This window comes from Trichoderma camerunense (genome assembly GCF_050948025.1).
Source record: "Trichoderma camerunense strain CBS 138272 chromosome Unknown V8C40scaffold_8, whole genome shotgun sequence".
Taxonomy (NCBI): domain Eukaryota; kingdom Fungi; phylum Ascomycota; class Sordariomycetes; order Hypocreales; family Hypocreaceae; genus Trichoderma; species Trichoderma camerunense.
This window is the reverse complement of record NW_028145362.1, coordinates 571,634-584,692: the sequence shown is the minus strand read 5'-3', so window position 1 is coordinate 584,692 and position 13,059 is coordinate 571,634. Positions and strand designations below refer to the sequence as shown.

The window sequence follows — 13,059 nt, the reverse complement described above, 5'->3', positions numbered from 1 at the left end:
AACCTGGAAAATGTTTACTCCGTATGCAAACGGGTATCTTCCCCTTTAGGATTGTGAGGCCCGCGTTGTTGAGACGATCTGGTCGAATGCATGTGTAAGCGATCGGGGTGTCAGAATGTAGTAGTGCCGGTATGTGGCGCCTATACCCTGGCCAACGATTCGCTGGGTTATGTTGGTAAGATAATCATTGATTTAATGTGAGGAGTATTGGTGGTATTCTTGGTGATTACGCTATAGATTCCCTGTCCTTCTGCTTGCTAAATTTGCCCGTCTTCCTTCTAAAGTCCTTCCTGCGTAGCTGAGATCTTTTCCCAGAGTAGTCCTGGCTCTATTATCGCGTACTGAATTTCAACAATCGTCCTCTTATTTTCAACTCTATCCTCCACGCTGGTTTCGGACAATTGACAAAACTCATTCATCACATCTTTCGGCATCGCTAAAATGGTCACGCCTCAAAAAGCAATAGTCCGTTCTGAGACTGTGGAACGGCCAACAATTTCCTCGGCGTTTAGCGCATTTGAAGAAACTAGGCATGGATATGATGAAGTCGGTCGATCTACCAAAGCTCTGGGCTATTGGGAAGAAGCATACCAACATCAAGCTCGGCTGGTTCTGGCTTACATTGTAGAGGCCTTTGCCAAGATTGGTTGCGATTTACGGAATCTGCAACCCAGCGATACTGTGCCTCAAGCCAAGGCGCTTGAGAAGCACGATCAGCTCATAGGTCGATTCTATGAGATACTTGAAGACGGAAATTTGATATCGCGCATAGAGGTAGGATATACTCGAACCAACACTTCCATCGATCCTACCGCTGCTGAAACGATATACCATGAAATTATTGGCCTGTATCCTCAGCATGCCGTTGCAAATAAACTGGTGAGGGTTGTGGGGTCTCAACTAGCAGCTTGCTTACTTGGTGACGTGGACGGCTTACAGCTGCTCTTTGGCAACATGGAAAACAAGAAGCTGCTCAACGATATGTACGAATTTTGGCCGCTGCTTCGAGCACCAACCCTTCTTCTTGGTAATTTCTTAGTCAAAGCATTATCTGATGCATCTGGCAAAGGCAAATTCCGCATACTTGAAGTGGGTGCAGGAACTGGTGGCACAACCCGACACCTTGTCGACCGCCTTCAGAAGCAAGGCATTGAGTTTGAATATGTGTTTACCGACGTTTCAACAGCCCTCGTTGCCGCAGCCAAGAGACAGTTCAAGAATGTTAAAGGCATGTCGTTTGAAGTTCTTGACATTGAGAAACCCCCCAAGCCAGAGCATGAAGCAGCATTTCACTGTGTCGTGTCCACCAACTGCATACATGCAACGAAAAACCTCGACATCTCCCTCCTTCATCTACGCAAGATGATTCGTAAAGATGGTGCTTTGGCGTTGGTTGAGACGACACAGAGTTTGTATTGGCTTGATATCGTCGTTGGCCTCTTTGAGGGTTGGTGGATGTTTGAAGACGGTCGCACATACGCTCTTATCGACGAAAAGCAGTGGGAAGACCGGATGAAGCGAGCGGGGTTCAAAGAGGTCCTTTGGACAGAAGGTGATGCACCAGAGTCTAAGACTATACGTACGATTGGGGCATTTCTTACTAGCCCAAATAGCGAAAATGTCTGACACCTCTAGAGGTGTACAAAATGTTCATTTCACATGCATTTTTTATAGCTGTACCTGCCAATTTTGTTTCCACAAGAGGGAGCTTGTGCTTCTTTGTTCTAATCAATAAGGCATGCAACTTTTGAACCCTCTCTTTCGGCCGTTAAGAAACCAAGGTGAATAAAAAAAAAATAGACATCAGTAATTTTATCACGTTATTATATCCGCCAACATCAACCGGAGTGGTGGTTTGTCCCCTGCAATTACGTTACTTGCCCCAGTTCTCAAGTACGAAATATAAATAAGCTATTTTGGATATTGCTTATATGAAGATTCCATCTGTAGTAATTGCCTTTTCTTATAGAACCTCCAGCAAGGATAATAGTTATCAGTTCTACCAAGTCTCAGCTACATACATCTTTCCAACGGTCAAACTAATCTCGATATTTCTTCAGAATTTCTACCACCTCGCTCCATACTCTTTTTTGAAGATTATTCCATTCTTGCTCCGTCAACCCCGGCGACCAGTCATCGAAACGGTCGTTCACCCATAATTTTCCATTTGCCTCCTCACTTTGTAGCAACCCTGTCACAAGGGTTCTGCTTCCTTGCTCGGCCGTTCTTGCTATTATGGCGTTGAAAACAGTCATGAACACTCTGACGCCCATTGGAAATTCTCTATACAAGTTTGTTTTACACTGTCCCGGACAACATGCCAAAACAATCGGCCCTTGCTGATTCCTGAGCACACCCTGGCTTCCTCCGAGGTCCTCTACGAGTCCCTGAAGAACAAACATCAACATTAGTTTGGCCTCATAATATGCCTTTTGCGTCGTCCACCGCTCAACGTCGTTGAAGAACTGGAGTGCATTTGCCTTTGGGTCTTCAAGTAGCGGAGCGACATCTTGACTTGTGACATTGCAGTAGCTTATCGAATTCACAAACTCCAAGACGCTCCCTGGAGTAGCCTCTAGGAGTGGTAATAGCTCAAGAGCGATTAGAGCAGGGGAGAGCACGTTGACCTTGAAGGTTGTGGGCCATCCATCCTCTGTCACTTCACGTGTTGGTAACGCTAGGCCAGCACTTAGAAGAACACAGTCTAGTCTTTGTGTGGTGCGCTTGATGGCATCAACGAATCGATTGACAGATTCGAAGGAAGTGTACTCGACAGGAATGACTTCAATAACAGTAGTGTCCAATGATTGCACTTTTGAGATGATGTTGCTCTTTGTAACCTCGCCTTTGGCAACGGTTCGGGTCCCCAGAATTAATTTTTTGGGCTTCAACGCTGCAATCTTCAACGCAGCTTCATAACCCTGGACGTAACTAGCTTAGCATATCATTTGAACATTTTTTATCCACGAAAAAAAAAGAGAGACATACGATTCCACTGGCACATCCTGTTATTACGACAGTTTTCCCTTCAAAACTTTTGCTTGGTTCCTGCGGAGGATGTAAACCCCCTTCACGCAGGTATGAGACGGTTACCTTGCCATGTGGACCGTTGAATTGCACCATGTTAATCGATTTAGTAGGATATGACGTTTTTGGCTGGTTGAATAGCTCAACCCGAAATTAAAAAAAATAGACAGTGTGTAATATGCAATTTTCCTTAGAAAATAAAATAAAATAGTTTGTCTTGATTAGGTAGGCCCGGATGGGAACCATGTACCTTTCCCTTTTCTGGCAGTGGGCGTACGGATTCCGTTACACGGAACTATTATTGCATGGGTAGAATGTCAGCAATGTTATGTGGAGGTAGTCTGCGGCTTACTCTCGCCACATCTACTCGTACTCCATAGTGCAGTGCAGTGAAAATTCGTGCTACCCTAACCTAACTCTTTAGACAACTGTAATGAATCGGCTTCCCACAGGTGAGTATTAGTAGACATTCTCGAGTGATGAATAAACTTGGCTTCAGGTCTACTGTATCGAAGGAATACAGGGTAACTTTGGATAAATACACATGACAATTTACCAAGACGGGAATAAAATGATTTGCCTGTTAAGGAAATTGCAGACGCCTCGGTAAGAGCTAGCTATGCTTTCGGTTAGTTACCCAGTGATCGAATGACGAGGTAATCAGACGGATACGATTTCGGCCTCTGGGATATGGTCTAGACTATATGAGAAGCAAGTTTCTACAAGACTGTGGATGTGTCTTTAGATCTGGAATTGTTGGAAATTGGTATTTTACTTAGTGGGAGAATACAGCACCTGTCTAATTCTTTCTTCATTGGATCCGGGCGCCACTGCGAGGGTGCACGATATATCCCAATCATATTCACGTGTGAGATACGATAATGGGCTCAGTGGCAAAAGATGGCAGCAATGGGACGGCTAAACTAGCTGTCCCTATCCCAGCTTCCACTCGCCGGCGATTTGAGGCAGCGGGAATAGATCTTAGCAATGGCTATCCGATGAATCCAACAGACTTTGAGTATCTCCAAGATGCGGAAGCCAAGGGTGATCAAAAGCATCCATATAATGATGCTGGTTTACGAGCCGACCCCGAAAAGAAAGCGCTTTTCAGTGCTGCCAAAGAAGTCAAACATATAAACGCCCATATTGGAACCGAAATTGTGGGACTCCAGCTTAAAGACCTAAACGACAAGCAGAAGGATGAGTTGGCTCTCTTGGTCGCCGAGCGTGGCGTTGTGTTTTTCCGAGACCAGAATCTCTCTCCCCAAGAGCAAATGGCGTTGGGAGAGTATTGGGGGGAGCTCTTTGTATGCACTATTAATCACGACTTGATAATACGCCCGAACTTTACTGATTTGAAGATTCACAGCCTCAAGGGCCTTATGTGCCGGGTTATCCCAACATAACAACCATCTGGACGGATTACTTTGCCAAGACAATTCGCAAAGCCACATATCGTCAACCGTTTCAAGGATTTCACACGTGAGATTGTTTTTTTATAAACACTTCTATAACGCTTACATTTGTCTAATTTTATTTTCTCAGTGACATGGTGCATGAGCGCCACCCCCCAGGATACACCCACCTTCACAAAGACGCTGTTCCAGACGTTGGAGGCGACCTCCTCTGGGCGAGTGGCTATGCTGCATACTCCAAGCTTTCGCCAGCTTTTCGTCAGTTCCTGGATGGGAAAAAGGCGGTGTTTGTCTCAAAGGAAAAGTATTTCGACCGCAACAATCCGAGCTCTGGACGGATTCATTCCGTAACAAGAGCTCACCCCATTGTCCGCGTGCATCCTGTTACAGGATGGAAAAGCTTGTACATAGCTCATGGTTGGGTATCTCATATCGAGGGACTGGATAAGAAAGAAAGCGACCTCATATTGGGCTACTTGAGAGATATCTACGAAAACAATGTTGATATTCAAGCCCGATTCAAATGGACGGCTGGCAGCTCTGCAATCTGGGATAATAGGTAAGCCTGTTGTGGTTTCTCCCTCTTAATGGGGAGTTTTACCTTTTTTCCCCCAACATCTGACTGGTATTAGATGCACTCTTCATACGGCAAGTTGGGATTATGAGAATGCTGCAGAGAGACATGGAACTAGAGTTACAACGCTAGCAGAGGAGCCGTATTTTGATGAGAAGGCAATCACTAGGAGGCAAGCACTGGGTCTAGAAGACGACTAAGGTATAGCATTGTGATATATGAGCGACAAGTAATATTCAATGGATTACAGTGATTGCCGGGTGACGTCACCAGATCTAGCACAGTTAAGAAATAGAGATTCAGTTTCGATCTCACCAGTAGCTCACAGCTGTTGTATATCGGCCACGTTGAAATTCAAGTGATCCAATGAGATGGAGAGATGGAAGAGAGTATCATTATGATGTATAATATTATGTCTTACACTACCGTCTACTTTAATGGAGTAGAATTTGCCAATGTGGTCCGGCTGAGGCAAGTAGATTTCCTGTCCCCAACAATCCACGTATCATCAGCATAGTGTCGCTTCATGATTTGTTGCTTTGCAGATGGATTCTTTTAATGACAAGGCATCGCGGAGTTATGACCCTATGTATAGCGGTACTTGTGATAATAAATAAACGCATCTTTTCTGGTGCGAACTAGCCGTCCTTGTGTCAAAAAATGCTCAACATTGCACCAATAAAGATTGGACGCTTCAAATCTACTTGGTAGCTATGATATCAAATGAAGAAACATGAAACTGAATGCGATTAAGGAATACTTTCTAAATACATAAAAACCCAATATATATCCCCAGTCTAATTAAGGTCCATGATACGCGTTTCACGCACCTTCTTCCCTTCGCTCGCATTCAAATATCGACCGCTCTTAAAGCTCCAAAGCATATTGGCTCGAGCAACATGTCCACATGCGTCGATATATCTTTGCACCTCTTTATCCACCTTTTCGCCCCAAGACGGCAGGGTTGCAATGGCGTCGTCCCAATCTCTCTGACAGTTCTCCATGAGCTCACCAGTCTTGTTCATGGCTTCTTGCTCGGTGTGGCCCTGTTTCATCAACAGACAGATCAAGTTATGCTCCACACCGAAAGCCTGTGTATTGTCTGTCAGTGAAATGCGAAGAGTTTTGTTTGCTCTTGAGAGCGTAACTCACCAGGTCTTTCTTGTACGACAGGACATCATTGACACTGCAAGATTATTGATGTTAGAAAAAGCATGTGAGAAGTTGGGTGAGATACATACAGCCATGTGAGGTCAGCGGCCGCGCGTTCGCACGTAAGTACAGACGGGTGTTCCATAGCTTCTTGCGGTGCTTTAATTCCATGTGCCCATCTAATCAGATCTCTGGTTAGAATTCATCGATGAAGTTATCAGGGGCTTGAGGCACTTACTCCACGACGGTAAATAAACAATAACTACCGATAGAATGCCGTCTTGTTTCTATGTATTCATCAAGGTCGATATCGACTAAGAGATTTCTTTGCGTGACATCAACTTGCTTGAGAATAGCATATAGGCACCTTTTGTGAGTATACTTCCATCGCTGCTGAAGACCTTGTGAAGGGTTTCTCTTTCATGAAATAGTTAGCCCTCTATACTGTGCCAAGTAATTTGGAAATCCGAATACCACTCACCTCTTGTAACCGATGCCAAGTGGTTTGGAACATGTATTGTAGTGGATGCTTCTTTGGATCGACTGGAGGATGTGTGTCATCCATGATTGCCAACATGTCAATCATCTCCTTGGCGGCCTCAATAGTCTTGTCTTTCATGGCTCCTTCGTCGAACTCTACATTTCATGAGTATTGATATCCAGTGTTTTTTTTTCACTTGTTTTTTAAGATGAAACTTACGGTCGTCAAATACAAAGGCCTAGGACTTCTCTGTTAGTTGTTGCTGAGGTTCACAGAGTTTCATTTCGCTCACCCAAATGCACCAATCCACCGCCATGCGAAATGCCTCCTCATCTGCCTTTGGCGCGGACAAGCTTATCAGGTATGCGAAATTTGCCTTGGTCAATATCTTGGCCGTTCGCGCGTCCATCTTCACCAATCTTTCCCAAAGTAAGCATTAGTGTGGTAGACAATATGGGTATCACTGACTCTTTCGTCCATGCTTCAGACTTAGCGCTGACTTCTGCCTCATACGGGTTTCTCTCGGGCTCTCCCGACATTATACCGGCGAAAAGATCGGGAACATAAATCGACCTTGCTTTGGATGGCTGTGGGCCTCCAAGACCAAGTGAGTTATAAGCAAAAGAAACGAGCCCGTAGAGAGACATGATTTTTTATTTTTTTATTTCGCAATATCGTACTGATTCTGAGATTGAAATGAAATATGCGGTTGAATTGGCCTTGAGAAATAGGTAACATTATATTATAGAGCAAGGTCAGCGATCTCACCTCAACCTGCGAGTTCGGGACTTCCTGATTTAGCCATGTTGGCAAAGCCGCGGCCGATCTAGCAAAATAAGCATTGTGGGCAATTCTGGAGAATGGAAACTGATAACATTAGCTGTCGGACGTAACCATTGTCATCTTTTGCGGCTATCCCTGCTGTTTTTATTTAAGTGGATAATACTAAGTAAAGCAATCGTTGGAAAGATAACATTTTGTGACCAGTTGCTATTTGGTCGCCTGATGCCCACTTAAGAACTGTAGTTGTAAATCACAAACATGTAATAACCATGCAAAGATACGCGATTGGTTATTTTTCGCTGTAATCGCAAACGTTTTGATGAAGATTTCTGCTCGCATTGTAACCAACCCCCAAAAATGTTGAACATTTAAATGGATAACAATAATTCTTAGCGCCTACCCTAATGATCGGTAGACGGTCTTTACAAAATTGAACCAAAATTCTGGAATCGAAATTTAAATGGGTAAAACAGCTTACAAGCAGCAAGTTATTTCATCGATTATCATTCAAGCGTTAGCAGTGAATTTTTGCTTTATTTATCTATTCTTCAATTCCATTTTTTTTTCAACTTCGGAAAATGGCCAAAGAAGAACTGCGCTATTTTGAATTTGTGACTAAATGTAGGTTATGCTATATTACTGAGCGTACTCAATGTCTGGTTACCGATGATATATTCTTTGCCAATCTTGAGCACATCCAGACGTTGCCTTGTACTCCTGGTGATTCAACGGCTGGTCTCCTTCAAGCGGGATCAACTTGAATCTAAACTGTTCTTCTCTTTCTTATCGTAACCTTCGCCTTGGGATCAGGAATGATAAACTCAAGCAAGTGAATATTGCTTGGTTTAGCTTGGCCTTCGCCGAATTTGAATTCATAGTCCCGGAGCAGCCTTGATACAATCATCTTGAGCATACTGACAGCGATAACTCTGCCTGGGCAAGCCTGACTACCGTATCCAAAACTGAGGTTCTCCAGGCTGGGTTGTCCTGCTAAATGCTTGTTCGCCTCTTCCGGCGAAGAGCGGCGCTTCTGGTAGCTCCTCATTCCATCAAATTGCTCGGGATTGGCAGCAATTTCAGGATTGACCTGATTGTGGATACTGACCCAACCAAGTAGTGTTCCTTTGGGGATATGAAGGCCGTCCTTGAATGTAACACTTTCCAACGCGTACCGATTAGGCGTAACTGGCAAGGCGTTAGTGGTCTTGTTGAGTGTCTATCTGCAACTAAAGATGCTCTATACTTACTTGATAGCGGCTGACTCAATCTCTGACTTTCGTTGAAAAAGCTGTCCAAAAGCTCCAGCTTAGGGACCCAGTCCTTAACAGGAAGCTGTTCACCGATGGCGCCAAACTCTTTGTTCACGTCGACAATCTCCTTCAATAGTATTTCGTCCCATTCAGGATGCTCGCATAGATGGAAGAGAAGGTTAGAAATAGCCATGGCCGTGGTATGTGCTGCAGGCACAAGAATCACCAGAATGAGAATTGGCAGGTTATCCAGGACGTATTGCTTATCGGGCGCGTTGTCGAGCATCCAGGCTACCATGTTGTCTTCTTCTTCAACCTCCAGTCCTTGGGCTTTTCGTCGCTTTGCTTCCTCGTGTCTAGCAACACATGGACCAGTGATGTTTCTGGTTTCATAAAGACGTTTGCGGAGCCTCCATCTCTGGGGGATTAGATTTGTGAAAATAGGATGCATCCACCTTGGCAAAAGCCTCATGATAATGGAGGCTCCTACAAAATCCTCGGTAAAGTGTTCTGCCAGGTCTAACCATTCAGGTGAGCGGCACGCGGGATTGCCAACAATCATTTTGCCCACAATGCGCCCCAAAATCTTTTGGATGACAGGTTGAATGTCGATCTCAGTCCAGTCTGATTGATGTTAGCTCATGAGTTGAAGCAAGAAATTGATCATGTAGGGCTGCCGTACCAGGCACTTTCGGCATTTCCATTTCAAGAGCATACTCAAACTCCTTTCTCATCACCTCGAGATATCTGCCTTGTTGGCCACCACGATTTTCCGAGATGGCTTTGATGGGGATTTCTGAATGACTCCATAATGTCTTCATAGCCCACTGGTCACCCCATTCCTACAGATCAATGTAAGCCAAACGTGAAATACAAGCACAAGCTATTGGTTCCATGAAATACCATAAAATTCGCCTTTCCTCGACTAAGCTTGGCATTTGGGATCGTTCGCAGCTCTTCAATGTACTTGGTCGGAAGAACAGTAACATCGAGGTCTTGACGACGTAGTACAAAAGGCTTGTTCTTTGTATTATACTGCAGAACAAAGAGTGAGCATTTTCTCTCGAGACCCGTTCTGATAATGACAAACCTTCTCGTATCCACTTGCAATAATTTTGTGTGCATCTTTGGCATATCTCAGCTGCAACAACCACGTAGGCTCAAACCATGAGAAGTAGCCATGGACGGGAGCGCCGGGGACCTTGATCCGGCGATGTACTTGAAACGACGAGTAACCCCAGAAAAGACAGAGGAATAAAACGACACCCTGCCAAATAGTCAGGGTAGAGAAGATGTCAGCAATTGGCGAATTGAAAAGGGGTTCCAGGTGCTTGGAGATGGCGATTTCGCCGAGAAATGAATCATTACGGCCCCCCATCTTGGTTACTAATGGCAATCAGCAGTCACTCATACACTGGGAGAGCGAAGCAAGAAGAAATCATGGCTAGAAAGCAGTAATTATGGATGTAACTAAATAGGTGAAGGATAATTCGGGAAATTCAGCACTGGCCGTATGTCAGATTAGAGTCTCACCCTGAGGTAGATAAGCTGCGCCCGGGGCTGCCGCTTCCAGCAGCCCCGAACTAAACCGTCGGACTCTTTGTAAGCTCACATGCAAGATGCTATTGAGTATAACAACATCGATAATAGATAATTTGACTTGTATCATCATTGAGCATACTGCAAAGTTGCGCTTCTACTTGCCAATACTAAAAATGACCCTTGCCTACAGTCCCACTTACATGACAACTCGCAGTGAGGCTGGATACTACCAGCCCGGTGAGCTTGTCGACAGCAACCACAAAACTGCGAGTGACTCGGGGACAAGTTTGAGCGACGAGACCGTGCAGACTATTGACAGCAGTGTAACAAGCAATAGTGCGGAGAAGATGGAGGTTCATAATCATGAGGAGGATAATATGACACAGTACATGAATGAATCAAGTACAATCAGAGATTACCCAATTGATTCAGTATACTCTCGGCACCTTCCTGCCTTGTCTACGACGGTAAGCTATTCATACCAATTTTAATTTTATCGCCCTTGGAACTCATATAATTGCACTCTAGGTAATCAGTGCCCCAGCTCTTTACGTCGAATCGATGCCGGGAAAGAAGATACGTGACAAGGCCGCACTTGCCATCAATATCTGGCTTCAAGTCAACGAAGAAGATTTGCTCCAGATCAGACATATCATTAGCCTGTTACACAATGCATCTCTTATTCTGGATGATGTAGAGGATGGATCAACCTCTCGTCGAGGGAGACCATCGACGCACCTGGTCTTTGGAATTCCACAAGCAATCAACTCGGCTGGGTATCAAATCAATAAAGCAATAATGGAGGTTTTGAAACTTGGGAGCTCAGAATGTCTCGAGATATTTAGTGGTAAGTATCTTGTGCTTAGTGCACATTGATGGAGCAACTACTTACAGCGTAGCAGAAGAAATGGACAAGCTTTACATCGGCCAGGGCCACGACCTTTTTTGGACATTTAATACAAAGCTTCCGACCACAGAGGAGTATATCAGCATGGTTGACTACAGTACGTGCGACGATTTTTGCTTGAATGCCCCGGAAACTGACGCTTTCTACAGAGACGGGGGCTCTATTCAATATGCTTGTTCGACTGATGGCTGCTAAAACCCAAACGACTCCACCGGTTACTCCCGATCTCAACCACTTGATCATACTTCTCGGAAGATATTTCCAGATTCGTGATGACTACATGAACTTGACATCTGGAGAGGTGAGGGTTATATCTTTGCTGCTTGCTATTCAGATACTAAATCATGATAGTATACGGACCAAAAAGGATTCTGCGATGATTTGGACGAAGGCAAGTTCAGTTTGGCTCTCATCCATGCCTTGGAAAACACCACAGAGAAAGAGAATAGCATTATACGACACATTCTTGCGCAACGCCATATCGCCAATGGTATGTCTCTGTCACAGAAACATCTCGTGCTTGATATCCTTAAGGCAGCTGGAAGCTTAGACTACACCGTCACGGCTCTGCGAAAGATAGGCCAGGAGATCGATTTCGAAATTGACAGCATTGAAGAAGTAACTGGCGTTGAGAACAAGCCTCTTCGTACATTACTTGGCATGCTTAAAGTGTAAGAGTTTATATATCTATATGCATCGGGACTGAGGGTTTTATCTATTTAGAGGCATTATTTGTAGAGCGAGCAAGATTTCTTATTTTCAAGTTCATCTATTTCATGAATCCGTCTTAAATTTTCCTGGAATGTTTCTATCCATTCTCTGATTCTACTCTTGAATATATACTCATATTGCATATAGTAGTTTTGTCTAAAACATCAATTCAATTAACTAGGAAAATGTTTTGATAGTAGCTCATGTACATGCGGCAACGGTCCGTACGAGAAATGCCCTACTCCAAGATGCATCAGCTATGCCTTGGTCCCATTGCTCTCAGCACGATGAGCAGTAATCATGTAAAACTGCGTAGGGGCCCATTCTGCTGCTTCGCGGGTAATAGTGAATCCCTTTGACTCGAGCAACTGTTCAATTTCAGAACGAACGCCAGACTTCTCCCAGGTCTCCAACACAACGTTCTGTATCATATTCCAGTGAACGTCATCTAGTCCACGAATAACTTCAAGCTCTGCTCCTTCAACATCCACCTTGAGCAAGTCGATCCTATCGATGTTGGGACGATTATTCAAAAAGTGTGACAGCCGTTCCAGCTTCACGTCAACCTCCTGAGCGCCACCGAAACGAGCATCCGCAGCTTCTCGGCCTCGTTTCTTGACGGCTTCTTCGTACAGCTGCATTTTCTCATCGGCAAAGAGAGTTGAGTTGCCGGGAAGATTTGGGAAGTAGGTCAGCTTCTCCGTGCTGGCCTTTGAAGCCAACCCGAATTTGAAAACCTCGACGTCCGTAGTTTTGTTCAATTCCAGATTGCGGACTAGAACATCGTAGGTTTCTGGTGCAGGCTCGAACGCTAGGATTGTTGACGAAGGGAACTTTTGCTTCATATAAAGACAAAATAGGCCGATATTTGCCCCCACATCAATGATGAAAGGTGCGTCTGGGAGGTTTGAAATTTTGTAGCAGTGGTCCTCGAATATCTCTTTGTAAATGAATTGTGCTTCGTCCTTGCTAATGGCATAATAAGATACATCTTTAATCTCAACAAGCTCGGCCGCCATAGTTGAAAAATTCGTAGTTGACAAAATGATGAAATTGGAAAGACTGCGATGGGAGATTTTTCGAAAGACTGTTAAACAGTACGACTAAATGGATGAGCAAGTGTCTAAGTCCTTGGTATTACATACTAGCGTGAGACCAAACCAAGCTTGTGATGAAGAAGTAATAATCCTTTTGTGCTTACTGTAAGAAAGGTGGCC

At 44.4% G+C, this 13,059-nt stretch overlaps 7 protein-coding genes across 7 annotated transcripts; 3 read left to right on the top strand and 4 right to left on the bottom strand.

The window, feature by feature from the left end:
* Positions 1 to 319: 319 nt before the first annotated feature.
* V8C40DRAFT_287093 (S-adenosyl-L-methionine-dependent methyltransferase) lies at positions 320 to 1,626 on the top strand (the record flags this gene model as incomplete). The annotated part of the gene is made up of 1 exon (XM_083222643.1): positions 320 to 1,626. The coding sequence occupies exon 1, from the start codon at positions 442 to 444 to the stop codon at positions 1,624 to 1,626; it is 1,185 nt and encodes a 394-aa protein (XP_083073586.1). The 5' UTR covers positions 320 to 441.
* A 375-nt stretch (positions 1,627 to 2,001) lies between these two features.
* Positions 2,002 to 3,123, bottom strand: V8C40DRAFT_287090 (putative short-chain dehydrogenase; the record flags this gene model as incomplete). The annotated part of the gene is made up of 2 exons (XM_083222642.1): positions 2,002 to 2,921; positions 2,989 to 3,123. The coding sequence occupies 2 exons, from the start codon at positions 3,121 to 3,123 to the stop codon at positions 2,040 to 2,042; spliced, it is 1,017 nt and encodes a 338-aa protein (XP_083073585.1). The 3' UTR covers positions 2,002 to 2,039.
* Positions 3,124 to 3,733: 610 nt separating this feature from the next.
* Positions 3,734 to 5,311, top strand: V8C40DRAFT_243935 (TauD/TfdA dioxygenase family protein). Its single transcript, XM_083215538.1, has 4 exons — positions 3,734 to 4,334; positions 4,397 to 4,509; positions 4,573 to 5,001; positions 5,075 to 5,311. Exons 1-4 carry the CDS (start codon positions 3,909 to 3,911, stop codon positions 5,214 to 5,216), a joined length of 1,110 nt encoding a protein of 369 aa, XP_083073584.1. The 5' UTR covers positions 3,734 to 3,908; the 3' UTR covers positions 5,217 to 5,311.
* Positions 5,312 to 5,813: 502 nt separating this feature from the next.
* Positions 5,814 to 7,296, bottom strand: V8C40DRAFT_265406 (terpene synthase family protein; the record flags this gene model as incomplete). Its single annotated transcript, XM_083219653.1, has 8 exons — positions 5,814 to 6,107; positions 6,169 to 6,202; positions 6,258 to 6,347; positions 6,407 to 6,585; positions 6,650 to 6,804; positions 6,869 to 6,887; positions 6,942 to 7,068; positions 7,118 to 7,296. The coding sequence occupies 8 exons, from the start codon at positions 7,294 to 7,296 to the stop codon at positions 5,814 to 5,816; spliced, it is 1,077 nt and encodes a 358-aa protein (XP_083073583.1).
* An 899-nt stretch (positions 7,297 to 8,195) lies between these two features.
* V8C40DRAFT_287088 (cytochrome P450) lies at positions 8,196 to 10,060 on the bottom strand (the record flags this gene model as incomplete). The annotated part of the gene is made up of 4 exons (XM_083222641.1): positions 8,196 to 8,617; positions 8,680 to 9,306; positions 9,365 to 9,524; positions 9,884 to 10,060. The coding sequence occupies 4 exons, from the start codon at positions 10,058 to 10,060 to the stop codon at positions 8,196 to 8,198; spliced, it is 1,386 nt and encodes a 461-aa protein (XP_083073582.1).
* Positions 10,061 to 10,397: 337 nt separating this feature from the next.
* On the top strand, positions 10,398 to 11,806 carry V8C40DRAFT_265404 (FPP/GGPP synthase family protein; the record flags this gene model as incomplete). The annotated part of the gene is made up of 5 exons (XM_083219652.1): positions 10,398 to 10,691; positions 10,753 to 11,071; positions 11,127 to 11,228; positions 11,281 to 11,432; positions 11,483 to 11,806. The coding sequence occupies 5 exons, from the start codon at positions 10,398 to 10,400 to the stop codon at positions 11,804 to 11,806; spliced, it is 1,191 nt and encodes a 396-aa protein (XP_083073581.1).
* A 236-nt stretch (positions 11,807 to 12,042) lies between these two features.
* V8C40DRAFT_287085 (FkbM family methyltransferase) lies at positions 12,043 to 12,861 on the bottom strand (the record flags this gene model as incomplete). Its single annotated transcript, XM_083222640.1, has 1 exon — positions 12,043 to 12,861. The coding sequence occupies one exon, from the start codon at positions 12,859 to 12,861 to the stop codon at positions 12,100 to 12,102; it is 762 nt and encodes a 253-aa protein (XP_083073580.1). The 3' UTR covers positions 12,043 to 12,099.
* Between the last annotated feature and the right edge of the window lie 198 nt (positions 12,862 to 13,059).